General features: G+C 46.6%; 1 protein-coding gene across 1 annotated transcript in view; it reads left to right on the forward strand.

The window, feature by feature from the left end:
• The first annotated feature begins 390 nt into the window (after positions 1-390).
• The window catches only part of BAALC (BAALC binder of MAP3K1 and KLF4), an 89,395-nt gene continuing 76,682 nt past the window's right edge, over positions 391-13,103 (forward strand). Inside the window, exon 1 of the mRNA XM_060116235.1 lies at positions 391-550. Coding sequence (XP_059972218.1) covers positions 391-550 — 160 coding nt within the window. The remainder of the gene's footprint in view (positions 551-13,103) is intronic.

Consider the following 13,103-nt stretch of genomic DNA (forward strand, 5'->3'; position numbering starts at 1 on the left):
GCCCTCCTCCTATTCTCAGGCCGCCGCTCTTGCGTCCCACGTCCGGCTGGGGCGCACCGAGGGAGCATGCGGGGCAGCTTTTGACTTGGCACGGGGTTGGGGGTAGGGCAGCAAGAGCGAGGGGAGGTGGGGGAGGAGAGGTGGGGAAGGGGAGGGCCTTGGAGGAGGAGGAGAGGAGGGGCGCGCGGGAAGCTGGCGCGGCGGAGGGGGCGGCTGGCGCCGCGGGAGCTGGGCGCGTGGCTGAGGCGCGGGCGGGTCGAGGGACGCGATGCCGCCGCCGCCGCTGCCGCCGCCGCCGCCTCCTCGCCGGCCCGGGCTGCGCCGCCGGGGCTGAGCCAACGCTAGAACCGCGAACCGAGCGGCCGCTGGGCGCGCCAGCAGCGCGGGAGGATGGGCTGCGGCGGGAGCCGGGCGGATGCCATCGAGCCCCGCTACTACGAGAGCTGGACTCGCGAGACGGAGTCCACATGGCTCACGTACACCGACTCGGACGCGTCGCCCAGCAACGCCACCCCGGACAGCGGCCCCGAGGCGGGCGGCCTGCACGCAGGTGAGTGCGCCTGGCTCCCGCAGACCCCCAGCGCTGGGAGGCTGGGCACGGGAGGGGGAAGCGGGAGGGACGCGGGGCGTCGGGGCAGCCCAGTCCCCCAGAGAATTCTGTGCGGAATGGTGTTGGTGGTGTTGGGGCCGCGGGAGGAGGCGCGAGACAGCACCTGTCTGCTGACAGACTGACCGACCCAGGCCGAGGGAGCAGGGCCAACCAGAGACCCCTACAAAAGGCTGAGCTAATCCCCTGGGCCTCGCGGAAACCCCTCACCTCTTGGCCTCCGCCCGTGCCTGCTCATTGGCCGGGGACGGGTTGGGTGGGAGGACAGCCCGCGCGGCTCGCACACCTATCCCGCCGCCCACTCAGGCTTCTCGCCCGCTTGGACTCGCCTCCTCTGGATTTTGGCCCGTTTCCTCCTCTGGCCGCCTGGGCACCCAGCCGGGCCACTCCATCCACTGGCCGCCTGGCCCCTCTCTCCCTTGATTTACAGACTGGCCCAGATTACCTGGGTGGTTTCTTCCTCGTGGCTTCCCCCTTTTCTCCCGTGTCTCGGGTTTTGAAAACCAAAATCCTAGTTCAGGGCAAAATAAACAACGGCCGCCCCATCACTAGTTCTGCACTTCAGCTTACTTTTCAAGCAGTTGTTTCATAGCAAGGACTTCCTCTCTACCCCACGGTGCCTCGATGCTTTATATGAGGCAGGTCATGAAAGCGGATTACGACTATAAATTAAATACTCTTACCATTCTGGCAGAAATCTGTTAGAAGGATATGCAAAGAACTTTCTGGACCAGTCGCAAATCAGATTTTGTTTTTTCTCTTAAAGCAGACAGTAATAATTGTAGCGTAGAGATGAAAACAGACTGTTGCCACAGACTGACCTTTAATCATAAACTTGTTAGTGACGTTAAATGGAAAAAACCTCAATGCTTATTACATGGATGTTGTCAGAAGCCAGATCAGTATTTGTATAAGAATGTTTTAACTATTTCCCTTTATGTTGCTGGCATTTTTGAATATTGAAATCTAAAATAGAAAACGAGGTTAATTTGAACAATTGCATATATTATAAGGAGGAGGAGAGAAATGTCAAGTACTCCTAACACATCAGTAGTCCTAAATTCCTGCCTCCTAAATAAGAGCTGTCACTTTAATCCTGAGACTCTGACTCCATCTTTTAGGACCAAGCTGGGTCCTTTTCCACATGAACTTTGTGATATTTTTTTTTTTAAGCGAGAACCATCAGTGAAAATTGTGCAAGGCATAATACTTCATTTGTCTCTAATTCTTCTGACTCACAGTAGCAATCATAATGGTTATTTCGAATTGCTGATGCTTTCAGTGGGCTTTCAAATGGTGTTGGCTGAATTCAGTGTCAGAACGAGGATAAGACATGAGCCTTCAAAATAGACCTGGTAAATGTTAGATGTAACAACATTTCCTGAGGAGGTATGGTACCTCTCAGGAGACACTCAAAAAGACCAGAGCTGCACTCCAAGGAAATAAGGTTAAAAATATCTAACGTGGAAAAGAACAAAGTACAGCTTCAGGGAATGGTTGCCTTGGCGACTGGAAGTATATGGTGTGTGTGTGTGTGTACATGTGTACGAATGTGAGAGAGTTATTATGGGATGGCTAAATATGTACATATTTATTTGTTTCCAATGCTTATTCATTTATTACTCTGCCATCCTGAGTCATGTCCCATCATGTATCATGAGATCTGGTTCCTGCAACGGGGGGGGGTCCGGGACAAGCATGCTCATTCGTGGTACCCGACCAAACATGGGACAGCCCTGCCAGGCAAGTGGTCCTGAAGACCTGAATCATTCACAGGAAGGGCTCAGCTCCAGTCTCAGAATAGCACCCTGAAATTGGCAAGACACTTAGATGGGCAGGATCATTTCAATTCCCTAGAAATTTCCATCAGCCTCAGAGGAGAGGAACATTTCTTAAGATCAAGATGGACTCAAGCCGTCCCTGGAAATCCACTGGCATTCCCTTTAGAGCCTTTAGAAAAATGCCTTCTTGATTCTTGTGGATTTTTCAGACTAGCAACTGGTCATCTTTGGTCAGAGTGGGTCATTGGAGAAAGCGATAGTTCTCCTGGGTTTCAGCCACCCTGCGAGATTAGCCAGCATCCTTTATTTTTTTCTTCCCTCCTGCTCCCCCAGCCTCATCCACCTGCTGCCAGTGCACCACCTGTGAATTCAGTTCCAGTCTTCTGGGGGGCACCCACTGGCCCGCAGTGACTGTGTGGTGATAAGAAGCCAGAATGCCACTTTTTCCTGTTTCCATCAACTATTTTCTGATGGGGGGACAAAAGGAAAAGCTGGATTTAGGGTAATTCAGATTGTAAAATCATCACTAAGGGCTTCATGACTAGAACTCTAGAGCTGGAGAGGCTCTCTGAAGGTCATCTGTTGAAGGCAGATGGGATTCAGTTAAGTTGCCCCAGTCTGCACTGCACAGCCTCCCAGTCCTTTCACAGTTCTTACCCCCAGCTCCCTCAGTCCTCAAGAGTCCTTTCTTTCTGGGCCCGTGGTCACTCTCCTTTAGTAGCAAATTGAAGCCACTTTTCTTCTAGCCATCCCAGCCTCAGGAACTCTGAGGGCAGGGAGTGGACTAATGCATCTTGTGCTTAGCCAGCTACACTGTGGAGCCCCCGGCTGGGATTTTCTTGAATGAGTAGGCTCTCCGTTTAAACCTACCCTCCCGTGTCAGCTCTTCCTAGATTCCCTCCCCCTTTGCTCTGCCTTGCATCCCTTGCTGCTGATGTTTTCCCACTTGAATGAGTTTAACCTAGATTCCTTCAAGTGTCTTTCTGAGCCCACAGCTTTTCTTTAACAAGTGCCCCCAGCTTTGCCCTACCCCATTGAAACCCCTGGCCCAGCTCAAAGATGCCATTTCTTCTGTAGCGCCACCACCCCTCAACCTCAACTCCACACCCATATCTACCAAAAAGCCCTATTTAAGCACATCTGCTTGTAAACCTCATTTCTGTTTCTCTTAGTCCAGTCCAGGTGGAGGTCACGTCACATGACAAGTGTTCGGTATTTGTTGAATAAATTCTGCATTTCACCGCAGGAAGGAGGCATGTTTTTCTGCCAGTTCCACAAAGGAGAGAGTTTCTTTCCTTCTTCTCCTTACTTACAGGATCCTTACGTGATCCTGAGCCTTTGATCTCTGTGTTTGGGGATCACCTCCACTTGCCAGCAGAATTCGATGTTTAGATTTGGCTATTACGTAGGCTGGAATTAAAGACCTAACTGAAGCCGCAGTATCTGATATCCATTGCTTCTCTGTGTCATCGAAGCCTGTCTCTCTGTCACAGGAGGAAATTAAATTGGTCTGGTGTGATTTCGTTCTCATAAAATCGGTTTGCTGGATTGATTTTGACCTCTGTGGTCTGAGGGGGTCTCCTGTGGAGAAAGGGGGTCTCTGAGGTTGCTCTGCCCCAGCCTAGCCCAGCCATTCCATACATGACTAACGTCCTGGCTTCACCTCAGTTTAATCACGAGTCCCTTAAGTTACAGCCTTAAAGATCCCTAGGACATAGACTATTTTAGATAGTCTATAGATTTTTTTCTTTTTGGCTGCATTGGGTTGGGTCTTCATTGATGCGTGCGGGCTTTCTCTAGTCGTGGCGAGCGGGGGCTACTCTTCGTTGTGGTGCGTGAGCTTCTCCTTGCGGTGGCTTCTCTTGTTGTGGAGCACGGGCTCTAGGTGCGTGGGCTTCAGTAGTTGTGGCACGTGGGCTCAGTAGTTGTGGCGCACGGGCTTAGTTGCTCCATAGCATGTGGGATCTTCCCGGACCAGGGATCAAACCTGTGTCCCCTGCATTGGCAGGTCCCTCCCCTTTTTTACTGTTAGTATTTTTCTAATGTCTCTAGAGAATAAAACATTTCAAATTTCTCTAAAATGCTTCTACTTTATAGTTTTAAATTGCTCTAAGTGCTTTAGTGAATGCAAGATGGAAGATTGCAGAATTAGACTCACTCCTAAATCCTGCCTTCCTGATGAATGGGGGGATCAACTGTAGAATTCTTGATTTGACAGTGGATGGAACTCCAAGTCTAGTGTGGTCTCTTGGCAGTCTAGTCTGGTCTCAGCACAGTTTTCTTCTGCAGCATCTCTGAGGAAGGGATATCTCTTCCCTAGGGAAGGAGGTCTACCCATACCGTTGTGGAGCAGTTTCCCTTGCAAGAAACTCTTCCTGCTGCCTTCTAATTTCCACCTGGTCTCACATAGATCGTTCCTTCAACGTTTGAAGATTGCTGTTGTATTTTTTCTCACCATTGGTCCGCCAGGCCAAACACATGCAATTCCTTCCGTCATTTCTCAGACTTCTGTGGGACTGACCATATTCCTACAAATGCACCGTTTGATTTGTCAAAGTCCCTCTTGATACAAGGGGACCTATGGTTACCTCCAAGCTGCTGACATCAGCTGAACAGCAGAAGGAAATATGAGGTCTGTTATGATGTGGACACTGACCCTTTCCCGATGCAGGTAAAACCAGGTTAGGATTTGTTTGTTTTCCTGCTGTTGTTGTTGCCATATTACCTTGATGACTCACATGAAGCTTGCAATTAGTTAAAACCCTTAGATCTTTCTTTCTAGTCACATTTAAGTTCTGTGACATCAGTGACATTGTCTGGTTTTCACTCTACATACCCAGCACCTGGAACAGTGTCTAGAATATAGGTGACACTCAATAAATGTTTGTGGAATGAGTGAATTTTTTTCCCCTAATGAATCCTACATTTGTACTATTGATTTCCATATCCCAAATTTGGGATTTTTATATTTCTTCTTGTTAAAGCTAATCTTGTTGGTTTTAGTTTAATGTTTGAACTTACTGACCTTGACTCATTTGGATAGTGCCATGAAGACAATAGTCTAGGTCTTCGTTGCCCTATGTTGGAAGTCTAAAGATAAAGGACATTTATTTGCTCGTTTGTTTATTCAGTATACCGCTGGCACAAAGATGTACCTCGACCTGAAGAACTTAATAGTATAGGGGACACAGGTGGACACACTTCAGGTCAGCATGGTGCACACTGGAACAGCATGAAGGAAGGGTGCTGGGGGAGTGCAGAGGACTGAGTAGTTCATTTTGCCTGGGGAGGGCCCAGTGTGTACAGACCCCTGCAGGAGGCTTCCCTGCAGAAGGCAGCAGGACTGCTCCTGCAGACTTGCACAGCCGGTTACCATCATTCCCTCCTTGAGTGAGGGCACCTGTGCAGAACCCACCAGGGGCTTCCTGGTGGATAAGCCTCCCTGCTTCCCCCAGCTCTCTCTATATACCTGTTACCACTTGGTTATATTTTCAAACAATTTTTTAAATTGAAGTATAGTTAATTTACAATGTTGTGTTAGTTTTAAGTGTACAGCAAAGTGATTTTATATATATATATATATATGTATATATGTAAATTTTAAGATTCTTTTCCATTATAGGTTATGACAAGATATTCAAACAAGTACTGACTAAGGTCTTCCCCCGTGGGAATGACTTGCTCCGTTAGTTAGGTAAGGTGTCTTTCCACTGGCCATTGTAGTCCTGTGCCTAACGCTGGGCCTGGCTATAGTAGGACCTCAAGCGATCTCTCTTGAATGAATACATCTCCTAAAACTGCTCTGTGTCCATTTCGTTCTTCCTGCAGTGCCCAGAGATGATGTTTTCTTTCCTCAAAAGTTCCATCTGCTCGTCCTTTTCAGGTTCTTGTCTACCTGATGGGTTGTATAGTAAGAAAACATCCCCACCTCTCTACGCCCCCTTTGCCAAACACAAGCCCCTTTGTTATAAGGGCGATTTTGCAGAAATCACTTCAAGAAACAGGTGGCAGCAAACCCGGGCAGTTCATCCACATCTAGGAAGTCTCACCTCTCATGGCCCTGGTCTCTTGAGCAGTCACCCGTCCTGCCCCAGGCTCTCCAGGTGCTTTGTCCAGCCCAGTGAGAGCAGCGGTCACACAGCACCGCCGGGCTTGTTCCCGTCTGTGTCTCGGGTTAGCCTGTGAGCTCTGCCAGGTTGCGGACTGTGTGATTGGCATTTGCGTGCCTGGCATCTACCCCATGTGTGCTGAATGACTGTAAAAGTACCTAGGTGGGTGAATGATCCAGCTAGGCAGGTGAGTTTTGTCTGTCTGTCTTGTACTCTCTTACCTGAGTCCTATCTTAGATGATCTTGTCTTGGACATTAGTCCAGTGAACCGTGTCTTCATTGGACACTAGATAAAGCTATTCTGGCTCTGATCAGAAATGAATTTAAGGCTCCAGGCTTGGGCCCCACTGTAAGGAAGAGAGTCCCCTCTCAATCAGCAGGGAGTCTTTTCGTGCACTCAACAACCCCCCAGCCCCTGGAGGTCCTGCCTCCAGCCTGGGATCTGTGCACCTGTGACCCTCAGCCCCTTCCCGCAGGTAAGACCATTCTGTCCTTTAGTGAAGCCGGGAGTCTGAGCCTGTTGTTCCTTACCCATGGTGCCTGGGCTTTCATCCCAGGAGCCCTTCTGTGTCAGGCCCATGGTCTCTAGTCCCTCTCAGAAGACTATTTGACCCTGCCAGGACTCCTACAGAGGCTCTCTGGCTGGTCCCAGTGCCACCTTTGTTTCCATCTGTAGAGGAGACTGAGTGGGTGAACCCTGAGCCACATTGTGGTCCAGCCCCTTCCAGCTCAGCCAGCAGCAGAGTTCACTTCCTCACGTGCTCCCCTCCCACTCTGCCCCCCCCGCCCATCTGCCTCCTTCTCTCCAGAGATAAAGCTCTTTCAGACTGTTGCTGTGGGCTGAACTGTGTCCCACCAAGTGTATATGTCGAAGTCCTAACCTCCAGAATGTGACATTTTTTGGTTTTTATTTTATTTTTATTGAATTCGATTTACAATGTTGTATTAGTTTCTGGTATATAGCAAAGTGATTCAGTTATACATATATATGCATATTATTTTTCATATTCTTTTCCATTGTGGTTTATTACAGGATAGTGAATATAGTTCCCTGTGCTATACAGAAGGACCTTGTTGTTTATTTTGTATATAGTAGTTTGTATCTGATAATCTCAAACTCCTAATTTATCCTTCCCCCACCCTCTTTCCCCTTTGGTAACCATAAGTTTCTTTTCTATGTCTATGAGTCTGTTTCACTTTTGCAAATAAGTTCATTTGTGTCACATTTTAGATTCCACGTATAAGTGATATCATATGGTATTTGCCTTTCTCCTTCTGACTTACTTCACTTGGTATGATAATCTCTAGGTTCATCCATGTTGCTGCAAGTGGCATTATTTCATTCTTTTTTACGGCTGAGTAGTATTCCATTGCATATATGTGCCACGTCTTCTCTCTTTATTCATCTGTTGATGGACATTTAGGTTGTTTCCATGTCTTGGCTATTGTAAATAGTGCTGCTATGAACATGGGGGTGCATGTATCTTTTCAAATTAGAGTTTTCTCTGAATATATGCCCAGGAGTGAGATCGCTGGATCATATGGCAACTCTATTTTTAGTGTTTTAAGGAACCTCCATACTGTTCTCCATAGTGGCTGCACCAATTTACATTCCCACCAACAGTGCAAGAGGGTTCCCTTTTCTCCACACCCTCTCCAGCGTTTGTTATTTGTAGACTTTTTAATGATGGCCATTCTGACGGGTGTGAGGTGGTACCTCACTGTGGTTTTGATTTGCATTTCTCTAATGATTAGCAATGATGAGCATCTTTTCACGTGTCTGTTGGCCATCTGTATGTCTTCTTTGGAGAAATGTCTATTTAGGTCTTTTGCCCATTTTTTTTATTGGGTTGTTTGCTTTTTTGTTATTGAGCTGTATGAGCTCTTTGTATATTTTGGAAATTATGCCCTTGTCGGTCTCATTGTTTGCAAATATTTTTTTCCCAGTCCATAGGCTGTTTTTTCATTTTGTTTATGCAAAACTTTTCATTTTATATAAGCAAAAGCTTATAAGTTTGATAAGGCCCATTTGTTTATTTTTATTTCTATTGCCTGGGGAGACTTACCTAAGAAAGCATTAGTGTGATTTATGTCAGAACGTTTTGCCTATGTTCTTTTCTAGAATGTGACATTTTTTGGAGATAGGGTACTTACAGAGGTAATCAAGTTAAAATGAGGTCATTACAGTGGACTCTAATATAATGTGACTGGTGTCCATATGAAAAGGGAAATGTGAACACACAGACAGACAGACACTCAGGGAGAATGCCATGTGAAGATGAACGCAGAGATTGAACAGCCAAGGAAGGCCAAAGATGGCCAGCCAAGCAGCAGAAGCTACAGGAGAGGCATGAAACAGATTCTCCCTCACAGCCCTCAGAAGGAACCAACCCCACCAGCACCTTGATCTCAGACTTCTATCCTCTGGAACTGTGAGACGATACATTTCTGTTAAGCCAACTGGTTTGTGGTACTTTGTCACAGCAGCTACAGAAGACTAATAAACATGTATTTATGAGCACAGACACTGAACATTTGGAAATAGTAAGAGAGAGGATTTCTGTGGTCACTACCTCACACTTCCTTCAGAGATTGGGTCTCTTTCCTTGTCATTTATATTCAAATACCATTTATTGAGCATCTACTATAGGTGAGAATTTTTCTCTTGGGATGTTAGCTTACATAACTCTCTAAAATAACCTCAGGGCCTCCCTGGTGGCGCAGTGGTTAAGAGTCCGCCTGCCGATGCAGGGGATACGGGTTCGTGCCCCGGTCTGGGAGGATCCCACATGCCGCGGAGCGGCTGGGCCCGTGAGCCATGGCTGCTGGGCCTGCGCATCCGGAGCCTGTGCTCCGCAACGGGAGAGGCCACAACAGTGAGAGGCCCGCATACCGCAAAAAGAAAAATAAAATAAAAAATAAATAAAATAACCTCAGAAATCATTGCTATCACCATCTACCAGATGAGGAAATGAGGTTCGGTGAGATTAAGAGATTGAGTGGTTTAAACACAGAGATTGAGTGGTTTAAACACAACACTGTAAATCAACTATGATAAAATTTAAGAAATAACAATACTAATAATAAAAGAGATTGAGCGGGATCACCCATCCAGGAAGTGGAAGCACCCAGCTCAGAATCCAGTTCTCTAGTTTCTAAATGCAGGGCAGTGCTAACGACTAAGCACAAATTTAGGGCCCTCCTCCACCCCATCTGGTTTGGCTTTTTTGAAAATATGAGCCACTTGGAGTGGGAGCCTCCTGCCAGCGTTCTCAAGGATGATGACAGGAGTCTTTGAAGAGACACATGCAGCTCTGCGACACTAATGCCACCCCCTGCCTGTGCTGAGTGTCCCCAAGCAGGGCTGCCGGGGCTGCTCAGAAAATCACCTGCATCCCACTCACCTGATGGGCTCGTTAAAGATGGAATAGTCTTTGGGCAGAGTAAGATTTTTTTCTGGTTTCAAATGAAATGGCTGCTCCTCAAGAAAATCTAGAAAGTGCAGAGAAGCACACAGAAGGAAATAACGCCTCTGTAACATTTAGGTTTTGCCCTTAAGGACCTGCATCTAGGTGTATATGGTGCACATTGTATCTTCTGTAGGATTTATGTTTAAAGTTTGAGGGGGCATGGGAAAAATATCCCTCAAGTTGCTTGGAAGCTCAAAGGCCAAGAAAAATAACTTTTGTTTCTTTGTGTTCGGGAAAATATTTAGAGGTGGTGGCAGCCAAAGTCTAGTTTGAATGGGGGAAGAGCAGGGGGCAAAGACCGTGGATCAGCGAAGGGATTTTTCTCCCTGTTTTCTTTCAGTGCTAAGCAAACATAGTTGAATTCAGGTAAGTTATATACTAGGCTAATGCGTAGTGTGAGTCCATTGTGTGTAACCCCTCCACCTCCCCCTTTCACCTCCCTTCCATCCCCCACAATTGGCTCGGGCTGAGGATGCTGTTTTATATTCTGCCTAGATGTTTGCTGGGGTTTAGAGTTGCTTTATGGATGTAGAAACATGGTGTGTGTGTGTGTGTGTGTGTGTGTCTGTGTGTGTGTGTGTGTGTCTGTGTGTGTGTGTGTGTGTACCAGCTCTCTGTCTGAGTCTCGAATGCCCATGAGGTCGTGCAGGTTAGCTGCCCAGCGTTGGGGTTGCTACAACCCCATACACTGCAGCTCTGGGTCTCTGTGTCAGACAGAATAGATATGGAGTGTCTGCCTACATCTTGCCATGTGGCTTCTGTGTAATGAAGCAAAGCCAGAAGCCTGAGTAGATTTTCCTTAATCTAGCTCTGTCTGCTTTACGAATAGTGCCAATTTTTCCCAGATTCCGGGATTAGGTTGTCCATTAGTCCTTTACTTTGGGTAATGTTGTGAGTTCTGGTCTTTTTCTATCTTCATAGGCATTTTAATGGGCATTTGGGCAAGGCCGAGTCAGCGGCTCCTAGCTAGATGCCCTTCAGCCTGGAAGTCCAACCCAGAGCCTCTAGACCTTTTCCTCCAAGGCACTGCAGCCACACCTACGGGACCACTCAGCCAGATCTGATCTCTGTTTACAATCTCCTTCTCATGTGACCAGTGTCCTAACTTTTCTCTTCATCATCATCATCATCATCATCATCATCATCATCATCTTCCTTGTTATTTTGCTTGGAGATAGTACAGTTCAGTGGTTAGGGAATTAGACTTTAACGACAGACATTTACCAGCTGTGTGACCTTGAGCAAGTTTCTTAGCTTTTCTGGGCTTCAGTTTCCACATTGTAAGATGGGAGTCGTTGCAGAATTCAGGTACTCACAAGTATGAAGGGCATAGTGTTTCTTTCTTCTTTTTATACAAAAGGATTTATTAAAAAACCAGTAAGACCCTACTACATCATGACACGGTCACACTGGGCTTTTCACACAAGACTTGCTCTACCATACTGGGGAGGGTGGGGCATAAAACACAAATTGATTCTGAAGCATAGCAATTAAGAAATAAAGCAATGAAAGCAAATTTCTTTTAATGAGAACTCAGAATTAAACTCCAGAGGGACCCAGCATCATACTTCCAGTTCGGGAACTTGATACAATAAATTTAGTTTGAACTGCTATCAGCAGGTGGCAGGGGCCACCTTTAAGTGAATCTTCAATTTGGAAAATACTGCTCCACCACCTGTTGGGGATAAGTTGCAAATGGAACAATTTAGTATGGTTTGCAGCTCTTTTGATGACCACCTCACCTGGATACTTTCCCATAACCACTGTGCTGGTCCCCACCTCTTGCACGAGCTCTTCCTGCGAATCCTCCTCTGGATCCCCTGGTTGCTGTTGCTGAGGATGTTCCTTCGACATAGCTCCTTTTATCTCACATGTACTAAGACCAGCATTGTGGTATTTCTTTTCCATTATCTTCTTCACTGGTTCCTCTTCCTTAAAGGTAATAAAGCAGAATAAGGGCATAGTGTTTCAGTGCTGCCCATCCTGGCACCCAGGATCCCCCGCCTGTTCAATCTCCCCCTGGACTCATCTCACCAATCGCAAACCCGGGGTCACCCCTCCTCTGTTTCTGAGTTGCTTGGCATTGCTGTTGAAAGTCATGAGTGTTGGCCATTGCATCCAGTAGTGATTCATGCCTAGAACCTCAGTGTCCTTACCAGTTCTCAGCAGTTCTGTTAGTTCCTTATTAATATGCTGTCTTAGTCCCCATGTAATACTCCCGATATTATTCTGTTCTTGCCCTCTGGACGCTAAAAAAATGGAAGACTTTCTGTGAATTCTCCCATCTTTTCCTCCAATCACCTATTGTATATCCTTCTTGCCACCTCAGCATTTTTAAACATCTTTAGCCATCCTCTCTCCTCAGACCTGCCTGTTTGGATTCTAGGTCCACTGATGAGGTTGTTCCTTGTTGTAACAATAGCTGAGGCCATCCGTTTTTTTTCTGCACTTAACAAAAAGTCTGGAGATTGGTAGCCACGCTGCTCAAGGCCGCTATCAAGGACCCAGGCTCTTTGAGCTTATTGTTTTGCCATCCTTGTTGTGTGGATTTCATCCTCATAGTTGCAAGTTGCTGTGGCATCTTATTTTAGATAGGAAGAAGGGGGAAAGATAGAAAGAAGCATTCCACCTAAGTTTTCTTTTCAATCTGTAAAAGAATAGCTTTCCCAGCATCCAGTAAACTTTGCTCGCATGTCACACTGGTCAGAACCGTGTTACATGGCTATCACAGGCTTCAAGAGCCTAGGAAGTCAAGACTTTTAGCTGGGCTCATGACCCCCTAAAAGTAACGGGTCCTTTTGCAAAGAAAAAACGGGGAGAACAGATGTTGGGTAGGCTGCAGGCAGGTGCATGTACCTTTCATCCGAAGACCATGTCAGAGGAGAGAAGAGTAGCAGGAGTCAGGGGAAAGGAGAAAAGGAAGTAGAGAGGGGAGGGGCTTAGGTCTGCCAGAAACCAAGACAACATAATTACTAGTATTAAGATTTTGCTGTAATAATAATATATAATAATAATAATTGTGTGTTTTTAGCTTTCCCATGTGTCAAGTGAATTCATAAAGGTGAATATTTGCTGAAAAAGTTACATGTGCCAATATTGAACTAATTTCAGAAATACTGCAGCAATAGCCCAAACC

The sequence above is a fragment of the Mesoplodon densirostris genome, chromosome 13 (assembly GCF_025265405.1).
Source record: "Mesoplodon densirostris isolate mMesDen1 chromosome 13, mMesDen1 primary haplotype, whole genome shotgun sequence".
Classification (NCBI taxonomy): Eukaryota; Metazoa; Chordata; class Mammalia; order Artiodactyla; family Ziphiidae; genus Mesoplodon; species Mesoplodon densirostris.